The sequence below is a fragment of the Felis catus genome, chromosome D1, assembly GCF_018350175.1.
Source record: "Felis catus isolate Fca126 chromosome D1, F.catus_Fca126_mat1.0, whole genome shotgun sequence".
NCBI classification, from domain to species: Eukaryota; Metazoa; Chordata; class Mammalia; order Carnivora; family Felidae; genus Felis; species Felis catus.
This window is the reverse complement of record NC_058377.1, coordinates 14706566-14721191: the sequence shown is the minus strand read 5'-3', so window position 1 is coordinate 14721191 and position 14626 is coordinate 14706566. Positions and strand designations below refer to the sequence as shown.

The following is a 14626-nucleotide window of genomic DNA, read 5'->3' as shown; positions in this document are numbered from 1 at the left end:
TTGATAACTTCCTTGCTTGTAGCTAAGCTATCCCAGGCCTACCCTGAATATTTCTCATCTCAGACCTGGAATCAAACCTGTCTTCTAGGGGCTGTGGTCCTTTCAAGTGGAAAATAGCACGTAGAGACCAGAATCTGTGCCCTAGGGATGCTTATTACTGCTACCGGTCTGTCATTGCTTAGAGGCCTTTTCAGGGCACAGAGGTAGGAGATCTGTATTGTTTATATAGAGAAAAGTAAAACACGGGTTTGTACTAACATCCCAATTGAAATGTAAGATTTCAGTCTTTTTAACTTCTTGAATATTGTATATTTATATCTTGTTTTTCTTACGCTGAAAATTGTGGTTCCAAATGACTTTGCGTATTACATATTTGATATGAGTGAATGAGGGCAATATTGATTCAAAACAATCCCAGTATTATTACAAATACTAAGGAGACTGGTTCTTTTTTTCCTTACGTTATATCCCATTAAGGCAAAATACTGTGTTTGTCACTTAAAAAAATTGCTCTCTGATTGGTTATGTCACAATTTAACTTACAACTAGGTCCATTTTTTCCCAGTTAGGTTTCAAGTGTCAGAAATTACTTTTTCTTCGTTTGATTAAACTGTGAATTGTTTGATTTATTTAAAACATTACGTGTTTCCAAGGTTAAAGCTATAAAACAGAGTACATTCATGAAAGTCAAGTTTCCATCCCTTTTTCATCCCCCTATAAGTAACCATTTTTAGAAATATTTAGTTGACATTACTTCTTTTAGAAAACATATACACACGTATACACATGCACGTTTGTATTTTCTCTTCCTTCTTGCAAACAGAGGCACACCATACATATTTTCTTACACCTTGCAGGGATTCAAGGATAGAAACTCATCGATGGACCATGAAACCTTAGTCTAAAAGGGAAGACACTCATGTTAAGAAATAATTGTAACACAGCTGTTCACTAATATTATAGAAATATCTAGAATAAAGGCCATTAGACACAGATTTTCTAATTTGTGCATTTTCTTCTCAGGTAGGTGAGTAGGTTAGGAAAAGCTTCAGATAAATGACCTTTCAGCTGGCTTCTAAAGAATGAGCTTGATTTGGAGCCTGTGAATTATAAGAACCAGGGAATAGCCTCAGTATTACAAAGTTAGCCAACCCACGTTTGCTAGTATATTAGTGTAGCAAGTGAAACATTTGCATTACGTAAGAAATGTCTGAAGAGCATTCTTTTTTTTAAAATTTTTTAATGTTTATTTATTTTTGAGAGAGAGAGAGAGAGAGCACGCAGGGGAGGGGCAGAGAGAGAGGGAGATACAGAATCCAAAGTGGGCTCCAGCCTCTGAGCTGTCAGCACAGAGCCCAATGTGGGGCTCGAACCCACAAACTGTGAGATCATGACCTGAGCCAAGGTCGGACACTTAACTGACTGAGCCACCCAGGCACCCCTGTGTGAATAGCATTCTTGAAAGGCCTTTCAGAATAGATGAGTTTCTGTTTCATAGGCTGCCTGGGCTTGATGCTTAGTCTAGAAGTATTTTTTTAAGGAGCTACAAGAAAACAAATCCTCCTTTATACATTAATGTGAAAGAACTTCATATCAAAAGAATAGCCTGTTTTTGTTTTAAAGACTTAACATAAATAGTACTTAGTTTACAAACTTTGTTTAGTGGCACAATGAAGAATTAAGGAAATATGTCTTTATAAGTTTATAGACTTTTCTCTCATTGATATTTCTTGAGGTAATCTGTAGTTATGAAGCATCGATCATCTGCAGAGCATTTTTTTTAATGTGTATTTATTTTTGAGAGAGAGAGAGAGAGAGAGAGAGAGAGAGAGAGAGAGAGAGAAAGAGAGAAAGTGCAAGAACAAACGGGGGAGGGGCAAAGAGAGGAAACAGAATCCAAAGCGTGTTCCAGGCTCTGAGCTGTCAGTGCAGAGCCAGACGCAGGGCTCGAACTCATGAACCTCAAGATCATGACCTGAGCCAAACCTGGACGCATAACCAACTGAGCCACCCAGGCACCCTTGCAGAACATTATTTTGTATATAGTAAGGAGGCAGAGGGAAAGATAGAAACAGTTCTAGGCATATCTTATGACTGTCTCACAAAGAAATTGTGTTTCCTCAAGACCTTTAAGGAAGAAGTTTAATTTACTTGGGATAGACCGAAGAAAACATAGTGTGCTTTTTGTTTTTAAATCTGCAGGAGTACTCAGTAACGAGAAACTCCAAATAATTCTGTATCCCAGTTGCAGTGGTAGTTCCACGAATGTACAGGTGTGACAAAATGAGATAGGGCTCTACTCACATTGTACCCGTCAGATTCTGGTTTTTTTTCTATAATTATGTAAGATTTACCCACTGGAGGAACGTGGGTGAAGGGTACATCGGACCTGTCCGTACTGTCTTTGCAACTTCCTGTGAATCTGTGATTCTTTCAAAGTAAAAAGTTTTTTAGAGGCGTATTACTCTGGCAGTTGTTTTGAGAGTAGATCGCAGGGGGCCAAGGACTGAATCAGGGACACTCTTTAGGACCATTGTGACGAGCGATTACAGTGATCCAGGAGGGAGATAGTGGCTGTTGGCTAGGTTGCTGACACAAGGGTGGGGTGGAGGTGGCATGAGGGATTGTTGAATTCTGGGTGTATTTTGAAGGTAGAGCTAATAAAATCTGCTGATGGATTGGATGTGGGTGTGGGAGAAAGAGAAGGGGGTGACAGCAAGGTTTTTGGCCTGGAAGCCTGGGAGCATGAAGAAAAGAGATAGCAGCTAGGAGTACTGGGGTAGCTCGGTCTGTTAAGCGTACGACTCTTGATTTCAGCTCAGATCGTGATCGCAGTGTTCATGCGTTTGAGCCCTGTGTCAGACTCTGTGTTGACTGTCTGGAGCCTTCGTGAGATTTTCATTCCCCCCCTCCCCCTTTCCCCTTTCTCTTTCTCTCTCTTTCTCTCTCCCTCCCCCGCTTGTGCTCTCTGTCTCAAAATAAATAAATAACCTTAAAAAAAAATGATTGCAACTAGATGTAGGAGTAAGTAAAGCAGGCTGGTGTAAGGTAGTTGGATTCTTGGCAAGGAAAACAAAGTACCAAACCTCTGTCCCCCAGTCCTCGGCAGCTTGGGGCCTGCAAGAGTTAGGGACCTGTGATATTACAGTGAGTGCACTCTTGTTAACCTGCTCCCCAGCAGCTGAGTTCTCTTGGCCTGGCCCTGGCTCTTCTGGAAAGGAGCATTTGTTTGATAAACAGGAAGTCGTTTCCATGGGTGTCGAAAGAAGAAATGGTAGAGCTGAGTGGCAGAGCAAAGAACGGGCAGCTGTGGTTAGCTTGGAATTGGCAGAGACGTTCTCAGGTGGCCACCTAAGCTTAGCACACGGGCCCCTTTCCCCCCATTCTAGACGGGGCTCTCTCTTTATCATGAAAAGTGAAAAGTTTCTGCCCTGTTGTTTGACCTGCTGTCAGGGTACAGTCATTTTCAGCTAGTGTTTTGGGTCAGAGTCATAGACTTAGCAGACAGATGGAGACGCTCTCTGTTTATAGTGGAAAAGTGACTTATTTTAAGAAATGTTGCCTCCCCACCACCATCCCATTAGTGGCCTGCCTCTGATACTGCATTGAGGCTGAGCAAGGGAAGTTAAGACCGCCTCGTGTGTATTTTTGCTCTTTGAAAGGTTAGAATCTAAATGTACCACAAGATATTTCTTCCTGAGTCAGATTAGGACAAAATTACAAGCAGTGAATTCTGAAGCGGATTTTCTCTGCGCGCCTGCTCTCATGCCTTGGAACTTCGGAATTTTTTCCCTCCACTTCTAAGAATTGTGCTCCTCGCGACGTGTGTGTGTCACCCGGTGTCACTAACGTCTTCCCAGTTTGTGAGGAAGAGCAGATAAAAACGACGAAAGAAGCCCAGTGCCGCGTGTGATTTGTGGTGATTTACACTCCTGCCTTTTGATAAGAGCTTGAAACAGGAGGCCCGTTTTCTCCTTTTAGCTGAGAGTCCCCTCATCCTTGTCTCCGCTGCCGTGGTTGGAATGAAGCTGTGATAGACACGAAACGTGAAATTGGCCCCGGAGGTGGAGTGGCAGCTAAGTAGACAAGTAGCGAATTGTCAGCGAAGGACCCACAGTGTGGCAGGGCTGGAGCGCGGCCCGGCTCGGGGCCGGGGGCCGGGGAGCCAGGGGCATGGCTGTCGTGTGGGGAGTTGGGGACTGAGGGTGGGGTTGTGTGTCGCCCAGTGTTTAGGAGAAGTAGCTCCCTGAACCGCCTGGAAGAAGCAGAACGATTTCTTAGTGCTCGTTGCCCCTGGGGTTTATCCCCACACAATTCAGAATGTGTTTTCCTTTGAATACTGAGTGGTTCGGGAGCCACGTGGTTTCTTCTGCATTCTGAGGTCACCCCAGCGTTCATCCAAATGCCGTGACTTTGTGGCAAGTCCAGGCTGGGCCGCGGCTCTGGGTTTCTTTGCTGGAAGTTAAACATCACACGTGAGCTTGCAGCATTTTCACTGCCTGCCTGTAGGACACACGCCGACGACGTGAAGCGGCCATTTGCCCCCTGGCAGCCGAGAGGCGGTTTCAGCAGGGGCTGGAAACCACGGCAGGCCGCTGGCTTCCTGGCACACCCACCAGCTCCCGTGGCTTTGCTCTGAAAGCAGACTAACAGGGATGGGAGGGGGGGTGGCCGTGGTGGTGGCAGCAAGATGGGCCAAAATGAAAGCGGAGGCTGGAGTCTGGACGGTACAGAGCCGTTAAGATGATCCTGGATGGCGGAAGAGCCCAGTGCTCCCAAAGCTGAGAAAACCTGAACGTCAGACACAGCAGCTAGAAAAAAAACACCCGATGCTCGCAGCCTGCACTGTAGAAAGTGATTTGTTGATCTTTGTATTCGTAGCTGTAGGGATACCGTAGGTGTCTTTGGGAAAATACTGTATAGTTGAAGCTCTTTCATCCAGCTTGCTGTCAAAAATACCTTTTAACCAGAGACACGTAACAGTGACGATTGATGTATATCAATGCCTTTAAGCTCTGCAGAATCCCGCCCCCCCCCCCGCCCCCCGAAGAAGCGAATGCTTAAATATTCTTTGTATGGTACTGAGTGGACCTTCTTAAAAACAGCTTTTTAAATGTCCTTGGAAGTTAAAGTTATATCATATATGGTGACTCTTAATCTTGGTACCAGTTTATTCCCAAGCACGCTGTCCTTTCTTTGGCCATAGCATGTAACAGCGTTTATTTCCGTTCAGCAGATCAAGAGGTGGGGATATTGGCAGCACAACCGATTTGTCCAAGGACAGCCAGCGTGTCATTGTGGAGATAAAATAGGACTAGGCTGCATTCCACCAGCTCCTGGCCTGTGTAGCAATTTTGAGAACTTTCCAATCGTTTTAGGAAAACAAAGTACTTAGAAAATATAAAGAGTCTTTTTTTTTAATAAAAGAAAATCACTTATTTTGGAAATCACGAAATTAATCATTCTGTTGTATTTAAGAAGCTCTTTGATGTGTTCTGGTAATTAGTATTTACTGCCAGACGAATGTCTCTTGGGCATTTTAATTAATGGGTGGCTTGGCCAAATGAGCTTCTGATGGTAAACCTTCATAAGGGTTTATTTTTATGTTTCTCAAGAATAGCTGTCTCTTCAAAGCCCTTTAATTAGACAAAGTTTAGCAGCTAAAACATATTATTAGAATAATTAGGCCTTGGGTTAAGAGGAACAGGGGGTCAAAGGAGCAGGTACTGTTAGAGAAGGGCGTCTTAAAATAAAACCTAGCGTTTCACATGTGATGGATGTCCAGTTCTTTAACAGCTTATATTAAGTGACTCTCCCTAGTTAGGGACTTTGTGTTGTTTCAAGTTCATTTGACAGATCTCACCTGAAGTGTGAATACACCAGAGTGCACACTCGTTTATCACTACCTCTGAACTCCTGGAGAAAGTGGTGGTCTAGACCTTAACCCTCTAAGCTAAAGGCTTCCTGTTTTCTTTCATGTTTTCTACTACCTTGGTCATCTTGGCTATAAAAAGTGATTGCTTTTTGAGGAAAATGCTTCAAAGAACTGGTGTAGGAGCCACTTGATAATACTAACAATTACGATAATTCCATTGAAGGGTCTTTCTTAATAATTTAAGTGATCCTCTAAGATGCTGTTCTTTTTTTTTTTTTTTTTTAACGTTTATTTATTTTTGAGACAGAGAGAGACAGAGCATGAATGGGGGAGGGTTAGAGAGAGGGAGACACAGAATCCGAAACAGGCTCCAGGCTCCGATCTGTCAGCACAGAGCCCGACGCGGGGCTCGAACTCACGGACCGCGAGATCGTGACCTGAGCCGAAGTCGGCTGCTCAACCGACTGAGCCACCCAGGCGCCCCTAAGACGCTGTTCTTAAAATTACTGTAGTATTTGATCTCCAATATTTTGTGCTCTTTGTGGTCAGAATGCTCTTTGAATTCTTTGAAAGTCTGCTCTGTGGATGGATTGTCATTTGGCTCCCCTTCTTCACGCTCTACCCCGTTCCTTGTCCTAAGCCCTCCATCTTGGTAAGCACTACGAGGGCATATGTTTTATCTCAGACTTCCTCTTTGTGATGAAGAAAAGATCTATCTATCCGACTGGTCCTGTGGGTGATGAAGATGGTGCCAAAGACAGTTGGGTAGGAAGACTGAAACTACTACCATTGATGAGCAGACAATAATACACTTGTTTACATCGTCTGATTTTTTACTTTCCCAGTATCGCAGGATGCTTACGATGGCAAATGTGTCCTTCTCCCACCTAGATTGGTTAGTTTAAGGATAGTGCCAATGAGACTATTGGAGATTTTAGGTAGAGCAAGCTGTCTTGCCAGTGTTTCTAATCTCATCAGCTGTTATGATCTGGGTATGTTGTTAGATGAAGAAATGGGTTGAGGATTCACTGGTTCAGAATAAACCTGCCACTATTAGTAAAAAAGTACTTACTTTTCTGGTACTGGTAATTAGTACTGGTACTAATTGATATTGGTACTGGTAATTAGTAATTCGTGGTATTGGCTGTGGGTCAACCAGTTCATTTTTAAATATAGAAGATAGTTTGATTTATAGTATTACAAAGTTTATCACATGTAAAATCTTTTGCTATACCTTAGTTAGCCACATAGCCAATGAAATAATTTCATTGAGGTGGTAAAAGCTTCCTTTATTTTCAGTTGATGTTGTCTGTAAAAACTAACAGCGTTTTAAAAAATACTTGAAAAGCACAATAAATGCAGATGGAAAGATACCGACATATTCCAGTAGGATGCATTCCAGAGTATAGTCACCAAATAAGTACATTTTTATGTTAAACTATAAAACTTTGAGAAAGTGGAAGAGATATGAGCATCGATAGGCTCCTGTATAAAGCTGTTTTCCCCCTTAGCAGTGACTAACTTCTGTCTACTCTTCCCCCAAATGATTGATTATCGTGATTCTGCTTTTTGAGTCCCGCGTTAGCACAGGAAATATTGCCGATTCTTATCTTCGTGTATATGTTTGCTGTGTGTATGTAATCTTTTGCAATGGAGATAAGAAAAAGGAGGTGTTGAATGTTACGATTTTCCAAAAATACCATTAAAAGCCTCAGAACTTTTTTTTTCCTTCTTACAGTAGAGCATATGTATTCTTATGCATAGTTATGTATACTTAAAACGGTTTGGATGCTGCTTGCCGATGGGTTTTTATAGATACAAACTAGAGCCACAAATGTTGCCATTTGTTTGTTTCACTTCTTCAACTGCTCGTCTGGTAGGCCCCCTTGCATCCCTCCTGGAGTCTACCTTTTGAAATGATACCAGGGTGCAAAATGAGAACTGACTGTGCTCTTTTTCACCACAGACCACCTGGTGGCCCATGGCAGAATGGCAGAGAAGGAGGCCCGTCGGAAGTTCAAACAGATTGTGGCAGCTGTCTATTTTTGTCACTGTCGGAATATTGTTCATCGTGATCTAAAAGCTGAAAATTTGCTTCTGGATGCCAATCTGAATATTAAAATAGCAGGTGAGAAGTGTGTTGAGGATGTGAAATAGGAACAAAAGAACTTTTCCTTCAAGGTTCTTAAGCCAGGGATTGTCTATTTCCATCTATTCAGAAAGAAGTAATGTGAAAATACAAGATTTGTGTGTTGGGGAGGGCTTGAAAATTGATAAGCTCTAAAAATACATTTATGTTATTTTTCATGCAGTATTAGATGGAACTAGGCCGGGGAGCAAGAAGGAAAAGAGTGATGTTTAAAGTTCTCTTATTTTGGGGGCGCCTGGGTGGCTCAGTCGGTTAAGCGTCCGACTTCAGCTCAGGTCATGGTCTCTTGGCTCGTGAGTCCGAGCCCCGCATCGGGCTCTGTGCTGACAACTCGGAGCCTGGAGCCTGCTTTGGATTCTGTGTCTCCCAATTTCTCTCTTTGCCCCTCCTCTGCTTGCACTCTGTCTCTCTCTCTTAAAAATAAATACACATTGGGGCACCCGGGTGGCTCAGTCAGTTAAGTGTCCAACTTTGGCTCAGGTCATGATCTCACGGTTCATGGGTTCGAGCCCCCCGTCGGGCTCTGTGCTGACAGCTCAGAGCCTGGAGCCTGCTTCAGATTCTGTGTCTCCCTCCCTGTCTGCTCCTCTCCCACTCACACACACACACACACACACACTCTCTCTCTCTCTCTCTCTCTCTCTCTCTCTCACTCTCACTCTCACTCTCTCACTCTCTCTCCTTCAAAAATAAATAAGCATTAAAAACAAAGTACACTTAAAATTCTCTTATTTTGGTTGACAGTTGTTTTTGAATAATAAAGAATAAAGTGTAGAATAAAGCAGTGAGAACAAGTGTTAAACTCGTATACTCCATCAGCTTTACTTGAAGAGGTGGATTTAGGGGCACCTGGGTGGCTCAGTCGGTTAGGTGGCCGACTTTGGCTCAGGTCATGATCTCACGGTCCGTGAGTTCGAGCCCCGCGTCGGGCTCTGGGCTGATGGCTCAGAACCTGGAGCCTGCTTCTGATTCTGTGTCTCCCTCTCTCTCTGCCCCTCCCCCGTTCATGCTCTGTCTCTCTCTGTCTCAAAAATAAGTAAACGTTAAAAAAAAAAATTTAAAAATAAAAATATTTTAAGGAAGAGGTGGATTTATGGCACTGCTGGTATAGAGCAGGCTTATTGTGCAGACTGCACTTTTATGATAACTTAGGAAAAACAGATCTTCTATTGGTTTAAAGCAGTCGATCTCTTTGTGTGCTCACATTTCACTCATCTGTTCGTCTGAAGGTGCCTAAAAAGTACTTTTCACTGCCTCGATCTGCTCCTACTTCTGTTTTAATGAACGATCAGCATTTGCCTAGCCAATACAAGCTCACCACCTATTGATAAAAGAAAGTGGCTGCAGTCTAGACAGAAACTACAAACATGAGTAGAAACCAGTTTTTTGTTTTTTTCTGGCAGTTTTCAGTATTGCATTGGGTGTCCCTCATCTCACGGGTCAAAAGGGAGGTGGGGCGGGGGTCTCATTCATATACAAAACGGTACAGCTAGAATGTAATTGCCCTGGAAGCCAAAGTAAAAAGCAGTTCTAGAGACTTCCCTCCTTAAAAGGGCGGGAGTGGAGAGTTGAGACAGTGTTCTATTACAGGTTAAAGTACCTGCGTTGTATCCTTTCAGGTTGGTGACTCTACAGACTGTTTTGTGTGGATGAGTCTGTCCTCTTTCCAGGCTCTACTTCCGCATGCTTGGATGTCACCTAACTTTTTATTTACCTATGTTATGCTGATAGATGCACGGTTGGTTAGTACTTTCACATGGTTGTAAGCTCTTGGAGTCCTGCATTTGCCCAGTACGTAGTAGACAAAAAAGAGAAGCTTTCTTTATCTTCTGTAAAATTGCATTTTTCCTGTGTGCTTATGTCTGTTTTCTGTTCTCCAAAGCTCTCTAGACTCTAGCAGTTCCCACAGAAGTGGGTAGTATGGAAAGCCCTGGCAACGTCAAACCCTCTTTTGTAATTTTTCACTGGAGCTTCAGTTAAATTAATGGTAACAACATCTACTAAGCGTCACAATCCTTAGAAGTATAATAAAATGTTGTGTTAGTTTCCTATTGTTGCTGTAATAAATGACCACGAACATAGTGGCTTGAAACAATATAAATTTATTATCTTACAGTTCTAGAGATCAGAAATTGGAAATGAGTCTTTTTTTCTTTTTTAAAAATGTTACTCCGTTTTTTAATTTTAATTTCAGTATAGTTTTTTATTTATTTATTTATTTATTTTTAATTTTTTTTTTCAACGTTTATTTATTTTTTGGGACAGAGACAGAGCATGAATGGGGGAGGGGCAGAGAGAGAGGGAGACACAGAATCAGAAACAGGCTCCAGGCTGTGAGCCGTCAGCCCAGAGCCCGACGCGGGGCTCGAACTCACGGACCGCGAGATCGTGACCTGGCTGAAGTCGGACGCTTAACCGACTGCGCCACCCAGGCGCCCCAGTATAGTTTTTTTTTTATGTTTTTATTTATTTATTTGAGAGAAAGAGAGCACGCAAGCAGAGGGGCAGAGGGGCAGGGGGAGACAGAGGATCCAAAGTGGGCTCTGTGCTGACAGCAGTGAGCCCGACGTGGGGCTCAAACTCACGAAACGTGAAATCATGACCTGAGCCAGAGTGAGACACTCAACCGACTGAGCCACACAGGCGCCCCTTAATTCCAGGCTAGTTCATATACAGTGTATATTTAGTTTCAGGTGTGCCCTGCAGTGATTCAACAATTCTGTACATTACTCGGTGCTCATGAGAACACATGGCACGCTTCACGAATTTGCGTCTCTCATCCTTGTGCAGAGGCTGTGCTAGTCTTCTCCGTATCGTTCCACTTTTAGTCTGTGTGCTGCTGAAATGAGCACCTGAAATGAGTCTTAACGGGACTAAAATTATGGCGTTCGTAGGACCGATTTCGTCTGGAGTCTCTGGAGAGTCCATCTCCTTGCTTTTTTTTTTTCTAGAGGTCCCTGTGCCCTTTGGTTCTGGAAGTTTCCTCACAGCACTCGTGCTCCCATTGTCACATCTCCCACTCCTGCCCCGATCCCCTGCTTCCTCTGAACAGGACCCTTGTGGTTACAGTGAGCCCTCCTGGATAACCCAGGATGATCTCCCCATCACCTGTTCACATCAGCGGAGGCCCCTTTTTGCCGTAGGTAGCACACTCACAGATTCAGCAGAGTAGGATGTGGCTGGCTTTTGAGGGGTTTTATTTAGCCTGCCACAGATGGGATGGTAGTGTTTTTTGGATCATTGATTTGGGTAGTGAGCTAAAGGAAGGCCCTCTTTTTCTTCTCCAGTTGTATTCTACCTTCACTGAACGGAGGTTGAAGAATTTTTATGCTTCCTTGGTTCTCGATTTTGACTTTAGAACTATTTTGATTTAGTTACGGGAGATTGGTATGGCTCTTTGTTTTTGTTTGAGAAGCCGAGTGTAAAAGCAGGGGTCAGTGATAACTGAAATTAGAAACTCCACGGACAAATACTTGGGTAGGAAGATTTTTAAATGCTTTTCTTTGTTAATAGTTCCAACAAATCCGCGTAGTCACCATCAGAGTCTCTACCTGCTGGTGTATAATTACAGACTCCTAGGAATGCTGGCAGCCAGCCGTGTGCTCTCTGTGTTAACACATACGGTGAGAGTTTTAAGTTTATTTAACCAGAGTCTGCATTTTTATTATTTGTTTCGCCAAGAATGCTGAGCTCCACTAGTTTTGTGCCCTGCTACAGTATCTAACGTTGTCTTTGCTCGTCATGCCATCGTTACATAGTCCCTTGCCTCCCCATCCACGGTTTTGCCTTCTCTGGTTGCACTTACCCACGGTCACCTGCGGTCCAAAAGCAGATGGTCTTCCTCATATGTCAGGTATGGTCAGAAGGTCGGTAGCAGCCCAGCACTATGTCACGATGCCTCGCTTCACTTCATGCCATTCACCTCACTTCGTCTCGTCGCATAGGCATTTTATCATCTCATATCATCATGAGAAGAGGAAGGGTGAGTGCAGTACCAGAGGATATTTTGAGAGAGACCAAATCACATAACTTTTAGTACAGTATATTGTTATAATTGTCCTATTTTATCGTTAGTGATTGTTGCTCTCTTACTGTGCCTGATTCATCAATTAAACTCTACTATAGGTATGTGTGTATAGGGAAGAACATAGCATATAGGGTTCAGTGCTATCCACAGTTTCAGGCGTGCACTGGGGGTCTTGTATCCCCTGTGGCTAAGGGGGACTATTGTCCTCAGTTTCTCAATCATTGCTTGAACTCCCTTTCTTATACAGCAATTAGTAGAAATTCCACTTCTCCTCTGCTAGGTCGTCTCTGCTGTTAGTGGGCCAGTGGGAGAGACGCTTCTAGTTGAAGCTTACTACAGCATGACGAATTTTGGAGAGGTAGATTGGGTGATTGTGACAGGTTAAGATCGGAGAAGTAATGAAATCAATTCTAAATAGGATTATTTTCTTTAATTAATTAAAAAAATCTTCAGGGCGCATGCGAGTGGGGGTGAGAGGCAGAGGGAAAGAGAGAATCTTTTTTTTTTTTTAAGTTTATTTTATTTTGAGAGAGGGAGAGACAGAGAGAAACCCAAGTGGGGGAGGGGAAGAGGAGAGGGAGAGAATCCCAAGCAGGCTCCATGCTCAGTGCAAGATCATGACCTGAGCCAACATCAGGAGTTGGCCGCTCAACCGACTGAGCCACCCAGGTGCTCCTCCTTCTGGGGTTTTAGAATTAAAAAATTCTTCTTAATGACAGTAGCAAACCTGTCTTGTATAGAATTATTTAAAAGATGTTTCTGTAATTAGCAATCCAGAATAAACATTGGTGGTTTTCAGAACAAAGAATTTTATTTCTGAAAGGCAAAGTTACCAAGTGTAGAACTACAAATGTGTAGTGGTCCTCTGAACACATACCTATTGTTAAAGGTTCTTTGTTCAGGTGTCATGGGCAGCAAATGCTTAGACCTCTGGAAAGTTAAATAAACCCAAATTACATTTATATGTGTGTTTCATGTATATGTGTACATGTGTACCATGTTATATGTGTATGTATGTATACAGCACTTTACAAAGCATTTTCACATGTATTATTTAATTTTGTCATATTTGGCACACAAATACAGCTTATTTAGAAAACATTAGAGTCTCCAAAAGATACACCTTTAACTTTCCAAAATTTGGAATTTCTTGTAAAGAGCACTCATGCGAATCTCTTTCATGTAGAGGGTCTGGCACTGGGAAAGAATGGGATTCTTGGCCTCTGACCTTCCACTTCTCGTGTCTCGGACACGTGAGGATCCGCAGAGGAGCCAATTAAATGGGGCGGGGGGAGCACAACACCTCTCTCAGCCTATGGCCTGCATTGCTGAGTGACAGTGTGTTCACCAGCTACCAAATTATAGTCTGATACAATAGAAGCGATGTCACAAGGCACGCCATGATTCATTATCCCATTAATTGCACAGTCTAATTACCACAGAAGTTCAGAGGATGAAGAAACCACTTTAGTTTGTAAAGTTCCATTAGACTCTCAGTGCCACAGGGACTGTAACCACATCCTGTGTATTGCCCCCCCCCCCGCCACCAGCCCCCCGTGGACTAGCGTATGCCTGTCCTGTAGTAGGTACTCAAAACTTTGTTGACCTGAACTTTAGACTGGTGACAAGGACGTAAATGTCCTATTGAGGATATAACATTTGAGGTGAGTGTAAAGGATGAATAGAACTCTTTAAGTGTAGGTGTAGAGGAGAGAATTCTAGTAGGATTAGTCAGTCAGCAAATGTTAATAAAGCACCTGCTATGTGCAGGCCCTGATCTGCGCACTGGGGATACAGCTGCAGAGTAGCTGTATAGAGTAGTCCCTTGGAACTAACATTCTGCTGGCGGAGGGCGGGGGGGGGGGGGGGGTAGGCAGTGAACACATAAACAAGCCCTCATAAGGACTATGAAAATGATGAAATCAACAGTGTGCTAGAATGACTTTGTGCGAGAGAGAATGCTTTTAACCAGGATAGTCCGAGCCTTCCGAGCAGAAGGAAGAGCAGTGCAAAGGCCCCAGAGAGGTGAATTTAAGTTTGACAGGGTAGGAGAAAAGCTGATGTGGCTGGAGATGATCTCTAAGCGGGGTGTGGAAGGAGGCGGGATAAGAGAGCCGGCAGGGGCCAGTCCATGTGGAGCTTTACACTCGTGTGGAGGATTGGGGCTCATACTTGGTTACAGTGGGAAGCGGAGCCGGAGACGTACGGGCAGCAGTAGAATGGGTGGGGCGTATTTGCAAGAAAGGTAAAGCAGCTTGGCTGGAGGGAAGGTTGAAGCAGGGGAGTCCTGCCTGAGAAGGCGGGAGAGAGGCCAGACGGTCAAATTGTTTGAACACCAGGCTCAGTAAGTCAGATTCAGGAAGGATGAGGAAAAAAAAAAGGCGGGAGCAGGGTGAAAGGACAGGGAGAGCAAATGGGAAGATCCGTTAAGAGGCTATGAAACGGTGAAATCCTGTACCGAGGTGGTGATAGTGGACATGAAAAGGAAGACGACACAACAAATACAAGAGTGAGCAAACGAAGAACTTCTGTGGATGGTTGACGACTCACGTATCTGGGCCAGGAAGAGGGAACT

At 43.6% G+C, this 14626-nt stretch overlaps 1 protein-coding gene and 1 non-coding gene across 11 annotated transcripts in view; one reads left to right on the top strand and one right to left on the bottom strand.

Moving 5' to 3' along the window:
• Positions 1 to 14626, top strand: part of SIK3 (SIK family kinase 3) — a 253200-nt gene that overhangs the window by 161824 nt on the left and 76750 nt on the right. For all 10 annotated transcript variants that reach the window (XM_023239137.2, XM_023239135.2, XM_023239133.2 and 7 more), the window contains exon 4: positions 7842 to 8003. In XM_023239137.2, coding sequence (XP_023094905.1) covers positions 7842 to 8003 — 162 coding nt within the window. The remainder of the gene's footprint in view (positions 1 to 7841; positions 8004 to 14626) is intronic.
• On the bottom strand, positions 10768 to 10876 carry LOC111556796. The gene has a single exon (XR_002736522.2). It is a non-coding gene; the product is annotated as a U6 spliceosomal RNA (small nuclear RNA).